This window comes from Emydura macquarii, unplaced genomic scaffold (assembly GCF_026122565.2).
Source record: "Emydura macquarii macquarii isolate MOO-44397 ecotype Brisbane River unplaced genomic scaffold, CSIRO-AGI_Emac_v2 contig_1254, whole genome shotgun sequence".
In the NCBI taxonomy this organism is placed as follows: domain Eukaryota; kingdom Metazoa; phylum Chordata; order Testudines; family Chelidae; genus Emydura; species Emydura macquarii.
The window spans coordinates 2061883-2079916 of NW_027131391.1; the positions used below are offsets into that span (position 1 = coordinate 2061883).

Genomic DNA, 18034 nt, shown 5'->3' on the forward strand with positions numbered 1-18034 from the left:
GAATGAATGGAACAGGGCAGTTATGAAGTGATCCTGTTGTCCAATCCCAGCTTCTGGCAGCCAGAGCTTTAGGGGGACACCTGTGGCATGGGGTTGCATCCCCAACCGTTTTGGCTAATATAGCTATTAATGGATGGACCTATCGTTCATGAACTTTATTTTTTTTTACCTAGTTGTGCTTTTGGTCTTTACAACATCTCCTGGCAGAGTTCCCCAGGTTGACTGTGCATTGTGTTAAGTAGTACTTCTTTATGTTGGCTTTTTTAAATCTGCTGTCTATTAATTTCATTGGGTTGACCCCTGGTTCTTGTCTTATGTGAATAACACTTCCTTATTCACTTTTCCACACCATTCATGATTTTATAGACCCGTATTGTATTCCCTTCCCTAGCTATCTCTTTTCTAAAATGAACATGCCCAGTCTCTTTAATCTCTCCTTATATGGAAGTTGTTCCTTGCCCCAATCATTTTTGTTGCCCTCCTCTGAACTTTTTCCAATTCTAATCTCTTTTGAGATGGGGTGACTAGAACTGTACACAGTATTCAATATGTGGGTGTGCCATGTGTTTGTATAGTGACATTATGATATTGTGCCTTAGTCTTTATTCCTTTCCTAGTGGTTCCTAACATTGTTGGCTTTTTTTTGGTTGCTGCTTCACACTGAGCAAATGTTTTCAGAGAAATATCCACGATGACTCCCAGATCCTTATTGAGTGTTAATAGCTAATTTGAACTCCATCTTTTTGTATGCATAGTTGGAATTATATTTTCCCATGTACATTATGTTGCATTTATCAAATTGAGTTTCATCTGCAATTTTCTTACCTGGTCACCCAGTTAAAGGAGACCCCCCTCTAACTCTTACTTTACTCAAGATAGTACAAATTAACTCCAAAGATAGGTGCAATCTGCAAACTTTGCCACCTCACTGTCTTTTCCCCCTTTTCCAGATCATGTATAAATATGTTGAATAGCACAGGACCCAGTGCAGGTCATTGGAGGCCCTGCTATTTATCTCTCTCCACTGTGGGAAAACTGACCATTTATTCCTGCTCTATTTCCTACCTTTTTAACCAGTGACTGATCCATGAGAGGACATTCCCTCTTATCCCATTACCGTTTAAGAGCCTTTGAGGGACCTTGTCAAAGGTTTCTGAAAGTCCAAATACACAATATCCACTGGAACACCCTTGTCCACATGTTTGTTTGACACTTCTCCTCCTCCTCCTCCCCCCCCCCCCCAAAGAATTATAGTGGATTGAGGCATGATTTTCTATTACAAAAGCTGTGTTGACTCTTCCTCAGCATATTTCATTCATCTGTGTCTGATAATTCAGTTATTTAGTATAGTTTCAACCAGTCTGCCTAGTACCGAAGTTAAGTTTACTGGCCTCTAATAGCTAGGATTGCCTCTGGAGTACTCTTTCCTAAATTGGCATTACAGTAGTATCGTCCAGTCATCTGGTACTGACACAGATTTAAGTGATAAGTTACCTACAACTAAAATCTTGACTTTAGTCCGAGTTGCGACAGTAGTGCAAAAGATTTCTAACAGCGGCACTGAACCATTAGATGTTAGGGAGAAGTTTCATTTCCTTCCTTTCAGGCTAGCATGGTACTGCATGGCCTGGCTACCGCTAGGATCCCTTTACTCTTCTGGCGCCTTCTTTCTCAGTACTACTATTTTGTCTCCCTCATTCCTGAACTAAAACAACATGGGAAGGAGTAGGGTTAATCAGAAACCAACACCTTCAGTGTTACAGTGATGTAAATGGCTGTCTAAAGAACTGATGCTGCTTACCTCAATTGTGCTTTAAATGGAACAAATCAGAATGAGATGATGATGGTTGGCCTTCTAGTTAATCTTAAAGGTAATTTCAGAAAGTGTGCTCGAGTAGACTTTTTTTTTTTTTTTTTTTTTTTTTTTTAAAGCCTAATAGTAAAGGGGGAAGATTTAAATCAAAAGTATAGAACTGGAAGGGACCTCAGATCTTCTAGTCCAGTCCCCTGCACTCAAGGAAGGATTAAGTATTATCTAGACCATCTCTGACAGGTGTTTGTCTAACCTGCTTTTAATGTGACAGATTCCACGTGTGGCATATGTTAATAATTAGCACTGGGTAGAACAAATAACTATATTGTACAACATCCACTTATAATATAAATAATCAATATATCTTAGGGGAATGACTAGATATGGAGTTAAGATCTTCCAAATTCTAATCCCAATTCTGCCTCTATTTAATCCATTTAAAATTGAGATAAAGCTTGTCTGCTTCATAAGGTGATTGACTTTTTTTAGTAAATATTTTTACAGCACTTGAAACATAAAATTATGATTGTAAACCTACCATGAAAATTGCTTTCCTGCTGTCTTAAAATCACTGATGCTAATATTTGCCACAGGCAGATGAATACAATTTTGCAAAGTTTTTATAAAAACACTTACTTTCTAATGTAATACACGTTGTAGTCAAAGTTTCACAACATGCTGCAACTAAAAATTTGGGAGAACCTGAAAATAGATGTAGATACACCTGAGGCATCTCATGTCAACTGTAATCTTGTTTTTGTTTGAGTAAAATCATCCTTTTTAAATCTAGATATTCGTGTAGCTCTGTGACTAGAATAGTTGTGAAATGTTGTGAAGACAGATAATGTTAAACATTGCAGTAATTTAAACATAGCTTTATTTTTAACTGGTATACAGAAGCATGACTTGAAATTGTACATGGAAGTAACGGTAATTCCTCAGTGTATTCTAGTAACTGAATGACTAAAACTAATTGTAAATTGACCTGCCGTGAATTCAATCCTTGTCTTCAGATTTTTTTGGCATTAGTTTTTCTTTCAAACATTCAAAGATCCTTCATATTTTAAGTGTGGTTTTAGAACAGCTTTTGGCTTCCAAAACATGTAGTATTCAATTCATTGTTACCCTCTCCCTTTTTTTCCAGAGTAAATTACCCACTTGCCCATTAGCTGTCAAAAGTTTCACTAGTTAAAGCTCCTCTTGACTTCTCAGGCCATGTCTATACTGTAGAGCCTATGTCAGGATAGCCCCCTAGTGTTAAATTCAGCTTACACCAACAGTTTTTCTGTCAGTGTATGAACACCACTTCCCCCAAGAACATTCTGGGCTGACAGAAGCACTAATGTCGATATAGCTTCATCTACCTTGGAGGTTTTGCCAGCATAGCTGTGTTGCTCAGGGATTTGGTTTTTCCCCACATATGATATAGCTTTGCTGGTGTAAGTTAAGTGTAGAAAGCCTCAGAGCCTACATCAAGAAAAAAGCCAGTTTTGTGCATTATTTTATTTTTAATGTAACTTAAAAGATATTAAAGTCCTTGATCAAATATGTATGAACAGTGTCTACTTGCTTTTTCTGTGGAGTACCAGAATCCTACTTTAAATAGATGAAATCCTGTGATCGTTCTGGCTGTTCAGTAGCCCTATTATCTTTGTGCTGGCCCAAATATTGGATTGATCATGACAAGGGGAGGTGTGATCATCTGTACTCATGAATGGATTAGTAATATCCTCCATGCAAACTTTGCATCTTCAGTGGCCTGTGTTGCTAGTATCTATAACAGAAGTTTGACTTGACTCTGAGACTCTTGTTTGTTTTTTTATTCTAAAATAGTTGTGTTCTGTCCCTGCTAAAGGGAATTTTTTGATTACTCCTGGTAGATAGTCGACTTAGACCTTTAGTATAGACTTAAAAAAATTGTGATGGTCAGAAATGCAAGGTCCCTCAAAGGATAAGCAATTTAAAATAATTCCCATTTGATTTGGCTTGTGGCAACATTATCCATCTACTGCTTATTTTTCTGATAAAATCACTTTCCTCTAAACTTCCTTTCAACAACCTCACTTCACTCAAGCCGTCCCCTCTTCCCCCCCCAAGCATTTAGACAAAGCAGCTTGTTTGTTGTTGCTCTTGACCTAACTGAGTCTGTCACCAAATCTAATATCCTTTGTTCAGGAATGCCAACTGCTAGATATCTGTTCAGTGTTGCTTTTCCAGAATACTAAGCTGTCACTTGTGTCCGTAGGCAGAGAACCCTTAAATTCCAGTGACATGTCTAATACAGATCTGCATTGATCCTTTTGTATAAAGGGTAACTTAACATTCATAAAGGTTTATGTGAAGAAATAGCACAGCAGTTGGTGTTTCTGCTTTTGTCTTGTCTCAAATTGATGTTGTTAAATAGTGAATCCTGAAAATACCCAAAATAGTAGTCTCAACATTTTAGCAAAGTTCGAATCTATTGATAATCCAGCCAAAGAATGAAGGAATTCATAATGTCGAAGTGAAGGAAGACAGTGCATGTGGGGGGGGCCTTCATTGAACTAAAGTCTACTAATTTTGCTTGATTCTAAATACAGAATTGCCATTTTGGTTTGAGGTTTGATGTCAGTCAACCTTAAATTTTACTAAACTTTTTTTCTATATAAGGAGTTTAGATCTAGCTTAAATGAATCCCTCTATAGTGGAAAGGATCCTATGACTGTGCAATAGTCCATCTTGATATGGAGGCTGTATTGGAAAGATGACACCACTGTTTCAGCTGAAATAAAAAATAGACCTGCTGGTAGAACCCTTCAATTATTGCAGTCATGGTAGTTGAATTATACTTTGAACCAAAAATCAGAAATATTTTGGGAAAAGATTCTGATTAAGATAACTAATCCATGCTATTTAAATAAACCTGTGTGTTCTAGAACAAGTTTTGCTCTGTTTAAATCCTACCCAGGTGAGACTCGGAACTAACTTGCATCTCTTCCTTTCCAGGAAGAACTCTTGAATATTAAAGAGCGTCCCCACTCTAAACAGAGACCTTCGTGTCTTTCTGAAAAATATGACAGGTATTTTCTGGTCTTAAAATAAACTTGACTGTTTTAAAGATCTATTATCCAGTTAAAAGTACCACATGCACAATTCTTAAAGCACTTGTGAGGCTGTGTTGATCTCAGTGCAGTTAAGTCCCCTACCAAGGCTTGTTTTAGGCTGTCTTTCAGAAAATAGATATCAGGTAATGTGGGGTAGTCTCAGCAAAGTATCTTTTAATTCTATAGCTCATAGCTATACTATTTAAAAAACTTCTGTGTGTGTCTACATGGTGTTATAAATCTAGCCTGAGAAAAATGCTCCAGAGGATAACTGTACATAGTACAGATTTTACAACCTTACAAAAAACTAGATTTTAGGCAAGGAAATGCTTTCCTTTCATTTAATAATGCCTTCTCTCTGGCCCCTCAGTGTCTGTAAGAGGACTTCTTTAAGAATTGAGAGCTACCTAGAGGCAAATTTGTGTATCCAAGTTTAATACAGCTGTTGTAATGCAGTGGTTCTCAACCAGGGGGTATGCATATCCCTGGAAGTATGCAGAGGTCTTTCAGGGGTACATCAACTTATTTAAATATTTGCCTAGTTTTACAACAGGCTAAAATTTCATAAAGACAATGACTTTTTTATATTACTGTATATACCCTACACTGAAATGTAAGTAAAATATTTATATTCCAAATTATTTTATAATTACATGTTAAAAATGAGAGAGTAAATAATTTTTCAGTAATAGTGTGCTGTGACACTTGTATTTTTGCTTGCTTTTTTTTGTAAGCAAATAGTCTAAGTGAGATGAAACTTGCGGGTATGCAAGACAAATCGTACCCCTTTCTAGGAGGCTAGTAGTCTGGAAAGGTTGAGAGCCAATGCCCTAATGCACATGGGTTGAAACCTCAAATGTGGCATTACTCACTACAAGGTTCTTGTCAAAACTGCTTCTGTGCCATATTGTGGTACTTCTGTAAGGCAGATAAGCATCTAGGTAGAATGAGATCTATATTTGAATCCAAGTGTTTAGGGTTAAAGTTGGATGCACTTGTCACTACAATCCTTGTTGAACATAATTTAACGTTGCCTTGGCTTAGTGGCAAAGGCTTCTTTGCTCCTTTGTATAATTTCTTTAACTTGCACTGACCTTCTGTTGTCAGATACTCCTTAAATGGCTTAGTTTTTTCACTTACTGCAACATCAAAAGTGTAAAACACAATTAGATTAAACTTGGAAAGAACAAGGCAAACGGAACCTACTCTTCAATTAGAAGATAAGACAATGGTGCTTCAAAAGGGAGGATTATTGGGCTTTGAAATAGTTTGTTACAGTATGAACAAAATTTTTCTTACTGATTTGTTGGGGAAAATATAGCAATGATTTGTCATGGCAACTTTGATTTCTGATTTCATTTGCTTTAAGAATGAAGGCAGATGCATTTAACTTGCTAAGGAGTAGTCTGTACAGTGATGAGTGTCTTCACCAGTCTCCTAGGCAAATAACAAAACTGTAATGGGGTGAAAGGAAGCCTTGTGAATACCATAAGATTGGAAGAGAACTACTTACTCTTGGAAGTTTAATTATGGAACTTTCAAGTGTCAACCTATGTTTCATACTACTTTACATATTTAGCATATCCCCCTGTGCTATCTTTATACTGATAGTTGACATAACTCTTCCACATTTTCCTACCACCTTAAAGATATATCGAATACCAGGTAAATGGGCCAGTTTGAGGTAGGAAAAAACCTGAGGCTTAAAAACTGGATGCAGACTTCTGTTGAAAAACTCGGTAGCACAGATAACTAGTCAGAGTGCAACCCTTTTATCTTAAGTATTCCTATAATTGATTAGTGGCTTAAAGCACATCTGGTCTTTATTAAAGTGAAAGCTTTTTAAAAGGTTTTATAACTTTATTTGCACAGTGATGGAGTTTGGGACCCTGAGAAGTGGCATGCATCTCTGTACCCGAGTTCAGGGCGAACGTCACCAGTGGAAGGGTTAAAAAAAGACTTGGATTCAGACCGGACTTCTCTCATGCGCAGGATAGTTGGTGAGTGCACCATTTTTTTACACAATATGGGTTGCTCAGTTAGCACCCAGGATAGTGACAAAATTATTCCCTCGTGATTTACAGTGGTATTATAAAACTGTGTGAGGGAAGTCTTAGACCTCTTTCCTTCAGATTATATCTACAACTAAAACTTTTTTGCAAAAACTCAGTGTTTTAGCAACAGTGGGGGTGGTAGTGTATACTGGCAACTAGTATTCTTATCACTGTCTAATCATCTTCAAAGAAAGTTTAGATGGCCGTTAATTATTTAAAAAAAAAAAAAAAAAGCTGGCTGCTGGTCTATTCTAGTGCTCTTACTAGTGGAACTACACTATTGGATTTCCTGTAACTGTTTAAGTTAAGGCCTCATTGAACCTGTGTCATGGGAGAACAAACACTTGGCTAGAGCATTAAAGGCAATAATTCCTCAATGTCTCTGTCCCTGTCTGTAAATAAGTAAAACCCCTCCATATTTTAGTTTTGTTTGGTAGTCTTTGGATATATCAAAGTTTCATAACTATGGTAAATCATAATGCTTCACTTATCACACTTCTTGTGCGAGTGCCTTGAGGTTATAAGATGCAAGTGAGACTCCTTGGAAATGATTATGGCTTTATAGACTTACATATTAGTAGATTGTATTTCTCTGGGTAAGAGGAAACAACATCAAATTTCAAATACTTGTAGCTAAAATCTGAATATATTCCACTGTTTTACAAATGGGCTCTAATTCCACTGGCTATTTGTTGAACTCGTAGTAATCTCTTTTTTCAATATAACACATACAGCTAGAACACTATTCTTTCAATCTGCAGATCCTAGGGAGCGTGTGAAAGAAGATGATTTGGATGTAGTCCTAAGTCCCCAAAGGCGAAGCTTTGGAGGAGGCTGCCATGTGACTGCAGCTGTCAGCTCACGTCGAGCAGGGAGCCCTTTAGAGAAGGAGAACGATGGTGTTCGTGTTATTGGTGGACGTAGGATTGGCAGTGGGAGAATAATCTCTGCCCGCAACTTTGATAAAGACCACCGGGGTGGTGAAAAAGACATGCGTGATTCTAGAGATGCAAGGGACAGGGATCGTGAGAGGGACTACAAAGACAAGCGTTTCAGGGTTTGTTCTCATAACTGTGTTTTCATAATTTAATGGTGGGGTGATGTGGTCCCAGTCATCTTGCAGGTGAGATGGAGTATCAGTTCTGATGGCTTCTGGTGTTGGACTATCAATCTACTAGATGAGATTGAGATTTTAAATTTCCTTGTTACTGCTGTCAGAACTTTATGGTAGTAACAATCTGAGTGAGTGAAACAGATGACTAAGGAATGTATGATTCTGGTATCCAAAGGTTTGACCGTTCTTGATCAGAGTAGAACCCTGCCTAGTATATAATGTTATCAGAAAGCTGAGTTCTGTAGCTTTAACAGAACTTTATTTTTTTTGTAAAAAGTGATGTTTTATTGTCACTGTTCCCTTTAATAAATCAGTTTTTAATAATTTAAATGGAAGCTAAGCTTCTTAGACACCATTAGGAACTTGTCTATGCCCTGAAATATGAGCATGTATAGATCTTCCAAAACTTAGTTGCTCTCAGGATTAAAACTGTGAATAGGATCAATGTAGATGTCCAGTCTTTACTTTGATGTGCTCTTACGAGTTCCACAGGCCTAACTTTCATTGTGTGGAAAAAACATCTTTTAGCTGTTAAATCTACTCTTTCAATTTCACTAAAGGTCATTGGATGTTTGTGATGACTATATGGAATTGTGAAGTATTATCTTTCTTAAGAGGATACTTTCTATCACAGAGATCTAAGTTTGGTCTAGTGTTAACATCATTAATGGTTTGAGAGAATATGTTAATGACTCTGCAATACTAAATTGGGTGGTGTTGCAAATACAGCTGTCACAAGTAATACAAAGGCCCAGAGTCATGAAAAATAGGCAGAAAATATTCTCCTTGGGAGGTGGGGAATACAAACTAACATATCTGGAAAACAAGTTTGCATTGTAATATGGCAACAAAACAAGGTGCATTTAAAAAAAACAAAACAAAAAAAAATCAAAATCAGATTAGTTTTCTTTAAATAAACGTAGTTAAATTGAAAATGGCAATTTTGGTAAGGTTTAAACGTCTGTCTCTTACAATCATTTTAGTTAAATACAAAATAATAAGCACATTTGCTGCCAAACTTTAAAAAGAGTAAATGCTAGACTGGAAGTTGCTAGGTAAGCATCTGGAATCTGAATTTTGTTGGAAGTGTTTGCAGGAGCTTATGCAGATGCAGAAACATTTTGTTTGAATTTATTCAAGGGGTTCAGTTAAATGACTAGTTGACTCCAAGTTATTAGCCCATTGGAGCTGAAAAAGCAGGAAAGCTTGTTTTCATCTTTCAATCTATGAATAAAAACTGGGTCACAGGATGAGATTTCCTAGCTAGAAAATCTTGAAGGAGATGGTGTCCAAAAACACAGTCCAGTTTGCTAACTATAGATCATAATTCCATTGTATATAATAAATCTGTTTTAAATGTAAAATGTTAAACTTTTCTTGTATATCAGCACACTTAAGGGAGCTTTTATTTAATAAATTCAAATTTAATTAAGGCACAAACAGCATTTTAATTTCCATCCAAATATAGCTTAATACAAATCCCTAAAAATTGTTTATCTAATAAAAAATGCATCACGTACCCTTGGTACAGCATCATGTTAAGACTTTTTTTTTAAAAATTTAAATTAAGCTATATAATTGCTTAGATGTGTATATAGATACACTGATTTGCAACCAAGCATAGCTTTTGCATTAAATTTGGTATTTTTTAACAGTTACCAACCAATTAGTTTCTTTAGGAAAGAGGTTGATTCTCAAGTACAAATGCAAAACATGATTAAAATTGTCTTTATTCCAGGTTTTCTGCTTGTTGACTTAAATCACTTTAATTCAAATCCAGTAAAAAAGCCACACAATTTTAGGGAGTACAGAAGTATGTTAGAGTAGAGTGAATAGTTCTTGAGTATGGCCCTAGTAATGTGACTAGCAGCTCATTTTTTCTAGGTACTTCATTACCAGAAGTATAGTGACAAAGTAGAGATCAGAAAAGAGCAACAAATGACTAACTTGTCAAAATAAACATCCTAGGGGAACATTACTGTAAACTCTTTGAATATCTGTGTAAATACCATGCAGGTGGAGTGGGGAGGAAGGAGAAGACTACTTAGAATACTAATAACCTAAGTAGGAGTATGAGGAAAATTAAAAGGGTAGGTGATAGGACTTAAAAGATCAATTGTATACCATTTACATGCTAATTACTTGCTGTGAAGTAGCAGAAGCTCACTGGTCTACTTAAAATTGGATAGAATGCTAAAAAGCATACTGAGCCCACTGACAGGGAGCTGCATTAAAATACCTAGTAGGGTAATTCAATTTACAGCTTCTCTGGTCTGAAAACGTTTAAAATAGAACTATTGCTAGTGAATCCACAGGAAGAAAACTGAAACTCTTGGGGAAATATTCAAGCTAACTTTTCTAATTTTCTTCTCCATGCTATAACTACCAACTTCAGAGGGAATTTGGGGATAGCAAACGTGTCTTTGGGGAACGTAGAAGGAATGATTCCTACACTGAGGAAGAGCCAGAGTGGTTCTCTGCTGGGCCCACAAGTCAGTCTGAAACTATTGAGCTCACTGGCTTTGATGATAAAATACTAGAGGAAGATCATAAAGGACGAAAACGAACAAGACGACGCACAACCTCTCTGAAAGAAGGTATGTAAAAGCCAAATTGGAATGGCAAGAGCTGTTCTGTTAGACTTAAAGTTGGAAGGCAAACTTTGTCTGGCAATGCTAATGGGTATGTAGATAGGAAGACGATGAAATTTGGCAGTCTTGGATTTTTAATTTAGCAGCATTGAGGGCTGCAACTGTATTATTCTTTCCCAAAAACCTGTCCTCTGTTGACTAATGATAAACTATCTTGGGCTGTGAAATATGCATCCTATGACTTGCATAAAGGATAATGGCATCTGATCAATCTGAGGCACAAAACTTAAAGCCAACTTTAACAATCTTTCTGCTGTGAAAATAACCTATTACCCTCTTATAAATCTGGGAGTGTTGTCATGTGGTGATGGTCATGAGGTAAATCATGTACAGCCTCTAAAGGTGGAGATAAGGTTGTAAGATTCTCACAGTAATGCCTTTGCTGGCTGATCCTTGGGGATAGGATGCAGGCTGTCACCTGGGCTATGTCTGTCTTTATTATCTAGTCATGATACTGCTTTGGTTGAAGAAGCAGCCTTGGATGTGTCACACATTTGAGTAGGCTGCAACTGTTCTTGTGGGGTTGGAACAGCAGTATTCATGATCCTACCATGAAAGATACGGAAACATTCTACAAATACAGTAGAAGCAAGAGGAAGACCAAGGACAGGGTAGACTTATTCAATTTTGGAGGGAGGCACAGCAGAAAATGTGGCAATGGCAGAAGGGCTAAATGACTCGTTTGTTTTTTCACTGACAGGCTAGTAATGATTGGATGTCTAACATAGTAAATGCCATTGAAAATGAGGTAGGATGAGGCTAAAACAAGGGAAGAATAAGTTTAAAAACTAAACAAGTTTAGATGTATTTTAGTCATCAGGGCCATCAAGAATACTCAGAGCTGACTGCAGGGATTATCTGAGCCATTAGCAATTTATCTTCCAAAAAGTCATGGAAGACTGGAGAGATTCCAGAGGACTGGAAAAGGGGCAAATATAGTCCCATCTATAAAAAAGGGAAATACAAACCAGTCTAACTTCAGTACCCAGAAAGATAATGGAGCAAATAATTAAGCAATTAATTTGCAAACACCTAAAGATGATAAAGTGATAAGTAACAGTCAGCTTGGATTTGTCAAGAACAAATCATGTCAAACTAACCTGATAGCTTTCTTTGACAGGGTAACAAATTTTGTGGATGGGGAGGAGTAAATATGGTAATCTTGACTTCAGTAAGGTTTAGTAAGGCTTTTGATACTGTCTGTCTCACATGACTGTCTTCATAAACTAACTATGGAAATACTACCTAGATAGAGCTATTACAAGGTGGGTGCACAATTGGTTGGAAAACCATTGTAGAGAGTAATAATCGGTGGTTCACAGTCAAGCTGGAACGGCATTTTGAATGGGGTCCCACAGGGATCAGTTCTGGTTCGGTTCAATATCTTCATCCATGATTTAGATAATGGCATAAGTAAAGCTGGTAAAAAATTGCAGATAAAGTTTGTGGATGATACTAAGCTGGGAGGGAGTGCAAGTACTTTGGAAGATAGGATGAATTTCAATAAGGACAAACGCAAAGTACTCTTAAGAAGGAAGAATCCATTGCGCACATACAAAATGGGAAATGACTCCCTAGGAAATAGAACTGTGGAAAAGGATCTGGGGGTCATAGTGGATCACCAGCTAAATGAGTCAACAGTGTAACACTATTGCAAAAAAAAAAAAAAAAAAAGCAAACATCATTCTGGGATGTATTAGCAGAAGTGTTGTAAGCAAGATCCGAGAAGTAATTCTTTTGTTCTATTCCATGTTGATTAGGCCTCAACTGGAGTATTGTGTCCAGTTGTGGGTGCCATGTTTCAGGAAAGATGTGGACATATTGGTGAAAGTCCAGAGAAGAGCAACAGAATGATTTAAAGGTCTAGAAAACATGACCTAAGAGGGATGATTGAAAAAATTGGGTTTGTTTAGTATGCAGAAGAGAAGACTGAGAGGGGACATAAGTTTCAAGTACATAAAAGAGTTACAAGGAGAAAGAAAAATTGTCCTTAACCTCTGAGGAAAAGACATGCAGCAAAGGCAGTTTAAGTTGGATATTAGGGAAAAATTTCCCAGCTGTAAGCCTAGATAAGCACTGGAATAAATTGCCCAGGGAAGTTGTGGAATCTCCATCATGGGAGATTTTTTAAGAGCCGGTTAGACAAACACCGGTCAGGGATGGTCTAGATAATACTTAATCTTGTCATAAATGTGGGGGACTGGACTAGCTCGAGCTCCCTTCCAGTTCTATGAATTCAGTTACTCAGCCAGAGGTTAGGGATCTATTGCAGAAGTGGATGGGTCAGGTTCTGTGGCTGCAATGTTCAGGAGGTCATACTAGATGATCATGATGATCTCATCTGACCTTAAAGTCTATCCTAGAGCACTGGGCATGCTGCTTTAATAATGTGTGCTTCACAGCAAAATGCCAGGCTTACAGTGGTGGCCTTGCTGATACCTGAGGACTTCAGCATGTTTTTGAACATTTAGGGAGTAAATACTAAACTCCCTACGACTCTGTGCTAACTTCTGTAGCAAACCACTAGCTATAATTCAATACTAGGAGAACTATACTGTGGACGGGACTGAAGGATGGGAGGAAACCATCTACTCTTTTTTGCTAGAGTAAGTCTATTGGAACTCTGTAAGAGACAGTCAACTTTAAAGATGCATAAGCAACTTTTTTATTACTATTAAAAACTATACCATACTTTTATTTTTATGTATTTGACAGCACTCTAGTCACTTCAGTGTGTCTTCGGAGCACTCTAAGGCAGATAAGGCTCAGATGTTATATAGCAGAATCCAACCAATAGCTACTTCTTCTGTGGACTGTTGGAGAAAAAGACCACAAATCAAAACAAAAAATATTTGAGGTTCTTGGCTGCTATAGCAATGATGGGATCATAAGTACCTAAATAAAATATTTGTAATCCTGCAGATGCCAGCCCAGATTGACCCTTGCCCTTACAGGAATGGTCCTTCAAGGAGGAAAGCAGCAGCATTTTTCTCCCACAAATACCCCACCTTAGACAGGAGAAGGAGCAGCAGTTGCCAATATAGTGCAGTGGGCTGAAGAGGCCAGACTAGCCTGTAGACACTTTCATTAACAAACATTTGGCTTTTGTCTATTTTTGTGGGATGGGCAGGGTGAAGGAGTAGATACTGCAGCAGATGCATCAGGCTCATGGGGACACATGAGAAAAGAGACAGCTTGTGTCAATTCAGTAAAGCTGTTCTTTGAAAACAGGATTTGTACCTCATTTGTATAGTGATTCTTTCATCTACTTCGGATTCTAAAATTTTAATACCAGGGATTCTTATCTGTACAGAGCTTACTTAGTACAATGAGTCCCAATTCTTATTTGTGCTTTTTTGGGTGCTGTTTGCAACATAAATTGGGTTAAATTCAAGTAGTTAGCCAGACCAGAGTCTGGAAAAAAGCCACTTCTGAATTCCAGTCCTGTGCATTTAGTAGATAATTGTCCTCTGGAAATTACTATTATCCCTAATCAGGAGTGGTGAACAAGTTTTTTTTTTTTTTTATTCTCAAAGGTATAGAATGTAATGGTGGAGTGGCAGAAGAGGATGAAGTGCAGTCTGTCCTTGCCCATGAAACTGCAGCTGATCAAGAAGTTCCCAGGGAAGCTGTTCTACAAGAACCAGCTCCAGGAGAGTTTGACTTCAATGAGTTTTTCAACCTGGATAAGAGTGTTCCTGGATTGGCTTCGGTGAGTGATGTTTTAGGCCAGGTATGTATGTGTGGCGGAAGCACCATCTTTAGCTACAATGTGTGTGTCTACCCCCTCTCTCCCCCCCACGGAAATTACTTTTATGGAAAAATTTTACCCATTTTTAAAAATACTGACTGTTTAAAATGTGAATACTCAAGATTTGGGGGAACTTTCCCATCCTGATTGTCAAATGAAAAACATATTATAGCCCATTTAGTAAAACACTGAGATGTTGCTTCTAAAATCACTTTTTCTTGGATTATTGTTTCAATCTCTGGGTTTGAGAATCACTTAATATGTTGCACAATCTTAATTCCTTATTTTTTTTTTCACTATTTTGGTAAAGGTTGCATGAGTAAACATTATAGATTACTTTTCTAGGAGTTCCAGAACACGGTGTTTGCTGGATATGGTTACGGTGGAGCTAGATTCCCCATCAACTGTTTTGGTTGGATTTCCTTTGGACACTGTACTCTAGAAACACAAGTGAATTATATCTTGTCTATTGAAATATATCAATCTTAGTCCATTCTCAAACATGTCAAAATAAGAGGCAGACAGCTTATAAAAACTTACTACACCATAGAGCCTGTTTTTCAAAGGCTGATTTTTAACACGATTGATTCTAGTTGAATCCAGTTAATGGGTCATATAGCTATATTGCAGATGCTATGGTGGTAGTATGGGTAAAATGACATGGGAGTGGGTCTCATACTTAATTGACAAGGCTTATGGGCTGTCATTGCTTCATCTTGTAAGAAATGTCCAGAGGCATCATTTCATATAAAAGGCAACTAACCAAGCCCTGATGGGAGATAGGATGGATACCAAAAGCAATAAGTGTCAAAGATAAGACAAAAGAATTGGAAGATGTAAAACAGCGTTAGCCTGCCCTAGGGTTCTAGAATATCTTCACTTAACATTCTTATAAACTTAAATCCTTGTCGATAAGAAAATCTGGAGTAGTTACTATGTTCAGTTATGGACTGACAAAACAAGTGCAGAAATGTTTCATTAAAGATGCTGTTTAAATACTGGTGCTGTACTGCTGAGGACAGTTGATCACTAAGTTAATTTTGGAAGACCAAACTTGTAGTGCAAATAGAGATAATCTATGTTGACCTCTATTACAAGACTATAATACTGAATCACTTAATTGTACTGATAAATTTTATTTTGACGTCTGACAGAGGGGCTGCAGTGATGAGTACTCTTGGCTTGCAAATCATGGACTAATACCTTGTCTATAGATGGGCAAAATCCTCATCCATAACAGTCTCTAAAAAGTTGTAAACTGCAACAGGCCCATTTTGTTTTGGGTTGCTTTTCCCTCATGCCACTGTAAACCAACTAAGCCTTGGGACTTCAGAACAAAATAAGCAACTGGCTGAAATGCTATTACATAAGAGGCTAGCCATAGTTGAAATTACAGGTCCATCTTTTTCCCTGCCTCTCCCAGCATTGAGCCAGTGAAACAGGTAGGGATGAGGAATAATTCTTTTTCAATCCCAGATAGCCTTTCACTGGTCAGAATTAGATCAGGTAATGTTGCAGAAGAATTGAAAGGGATAGTGAGATGCTGGTGGCTTTCACAGAAAAAGTAGACATTTGTTTCCTTGCAAGTGGAAGTATTTAAATGAATTATCTTAAGTAATAAGGAAGGAAGAACTTAGTCTGCAAAATGCAAGCACTGGAGCTTGAAAATTGAGTCCTGTCTTACATTTAGTGTGGTAAGAACCAACTTTATTGCTAGAATGCAAAATACCTGCAGAATACTCTTACCTACTTCATTATCAAGGTAACTATCTGTTATAAAGTAGGGAAAGGCCTTCAAATGTTCTTAAATGGTGCATCAAACTTGACTGAGGGCAGAAATTTTAACTTTAAGGTGTGGTGACAAACCAGATAAGCTGGTCTGAGCTTTCAGGATGGTTTCCACTTTTATTCAAAAGCGGAAACTTCACTGGATCAGCTGCTGAATATATTGTGGGAAAACTAGTATTCCAGTCTTTTTTTTTTTTTTTTTTTTTTTTAACTTTTTAGGTAGTTGGAATAATCTCATGCCATCAGTACTGTGCTCTTGAAAGCTATTTCAACTATCAGCAACTACCCTGTCCAAGGCATTCTTGTAAAGATTACTTTTCCAGTTCTACTATATACAGTAGAACCTCAGAGTTATGAACAACCCCCATTCCCGAGGTGTTCCTAACTCTGAACAAAACATTAAGTTGGCTTTTAAAAAAGTTTACAACTGAACAATAACGTAATACTGATTAGAAACACTACTATGCAGGAAAAAAAGCTGCTTTTCCTATATATATTTTTTTAAGTTTACATTTAACACAGTACTGTATTGTATTTGGTTTTTTATCTCTATGGCTGCCTGATTGTTTACTTCTGGTTCCAAATGAGGTGTGTGGTTGACTGGTCAGTTCGTAACTCTGGTGTTCATAACTCTGAGGTTCTACAGTACATGTATATGAAATAGATAAGGATTACACATCTCTATAGAATGGTTAGATTGTTCAAGTTCTTCCAGCTCAATTTTTTTCAACTTTACATGTATATGATAAGATTCATGCTTGGCTCGTCTGATAAAGAACTGAATTTCTTACGTTGGGCTGGATGAAACACCAAGGAAATGAGATCAACCAAGCAATATCTACAAAGTAAATGAAGCCTCAGACTGTGGGACAGTGTAAAGGCTGCTTGGGATAAACTTGACTGTCTTGGAACTCTGGCAGTAACTTCTGTGGAAAAATTTTTTTATATCCATCACAAAACGTGCATTAGTGAAAAATCAGCTTGCAAAATGGAAGTGCTTTAGCTTGCATCATTTAAAATGGTCTCTTGCCACATTTCACTACTTCTGGATTACTTGTGGTGACCCAGTGTAGAACTAACAAGGTGGCTTAGGCTGACACTAGTGCTAGAACTGTCTTTGGCTTTCAACTTCTAGAAATCTTCAGTTGTTAAGCTGCTGATCACTAAACTCCAACTATGAATGAACACTCTCTTCAGCAGAGTAAGAGATTCCTGTTTGGTACTTCTGCTTATGTGAACAGTATTTGACTGAACTGAAGAAAGTGATTGATTTAACAAACATGGTATAGCACAGGTGGTAGTATAAGTTTCCATAGAGGGTCTTGTCAATATGCCTCTTCTCTCTCCTGAAGAACCACTTGTGTTAGAGTATCTTTCCTCACTTCCTCTCTACCGGTAGAAGACAGTATTTTTATGTTGGCCCTCTTCACTGGAGTTAGACTCATATAACTTGAGTGCTCATCATAACACATGAGACAGTTCAATGACTTAACTAATCACATGGGCTGATTTTTGGACCAGTAACCTGAAGATTCTTAAACTATTACCCTTTGCTCTTCTCTTAACTTCTGGCAATTAAGTATTAATTGTTCCATGGTTTTGGTACAGTGGAATTTGCAATAATGGCTTAATCAACAGTTTCCATAAAATATGGAAGAGACTTCATTTTGTACAGATAGAAAATGCATTATTGATTATACAAACATGTTGGTTACACAGAAATATGGTGCAAACCTCTGGGGAAGAAAAATAAATGGTAGTTTATAAACTGCTCCAAATC

At 37.3% G+C, this 18034-nt stretch overlaps 1 protein-coding gene across 3 annotated transcripts in view; it reads left to right on the forward strand.

Annotated features, from left to right (window-relative positions):
• EIF4ENIF1 (eukaryotic translation initiation factor 4E nuclear import factor 1) overlaps positions 1-18034 on the forward strand; it is a 39884-nt gene that overhangs the window by 4467 nt on the left and 17383 nt on the right. For all 3 annotated transcript variants that reach the window (XM_067550050.1, XM_067550051.1, XM_067550052.1), the window contains exons 3-7: positions 4799-4872; positions 6769-6896; positions 7712-8007; positions 10460-10661; positions 14252-14427. In XM_067550050.1, coding sequence (XP_067406151.1) covers positions 4799-4872; positions 6769-6896; positions 7712-8007; positions 10460-10661; positions 14252-14427 — 876 coding nt within the window. The remainder of the gene's footprint in view (positions 1-4798; positions 4873-6768; positions 6897-7711; positions 8008-10459; positions 10662-14251; positions 14428-18034) is intronic.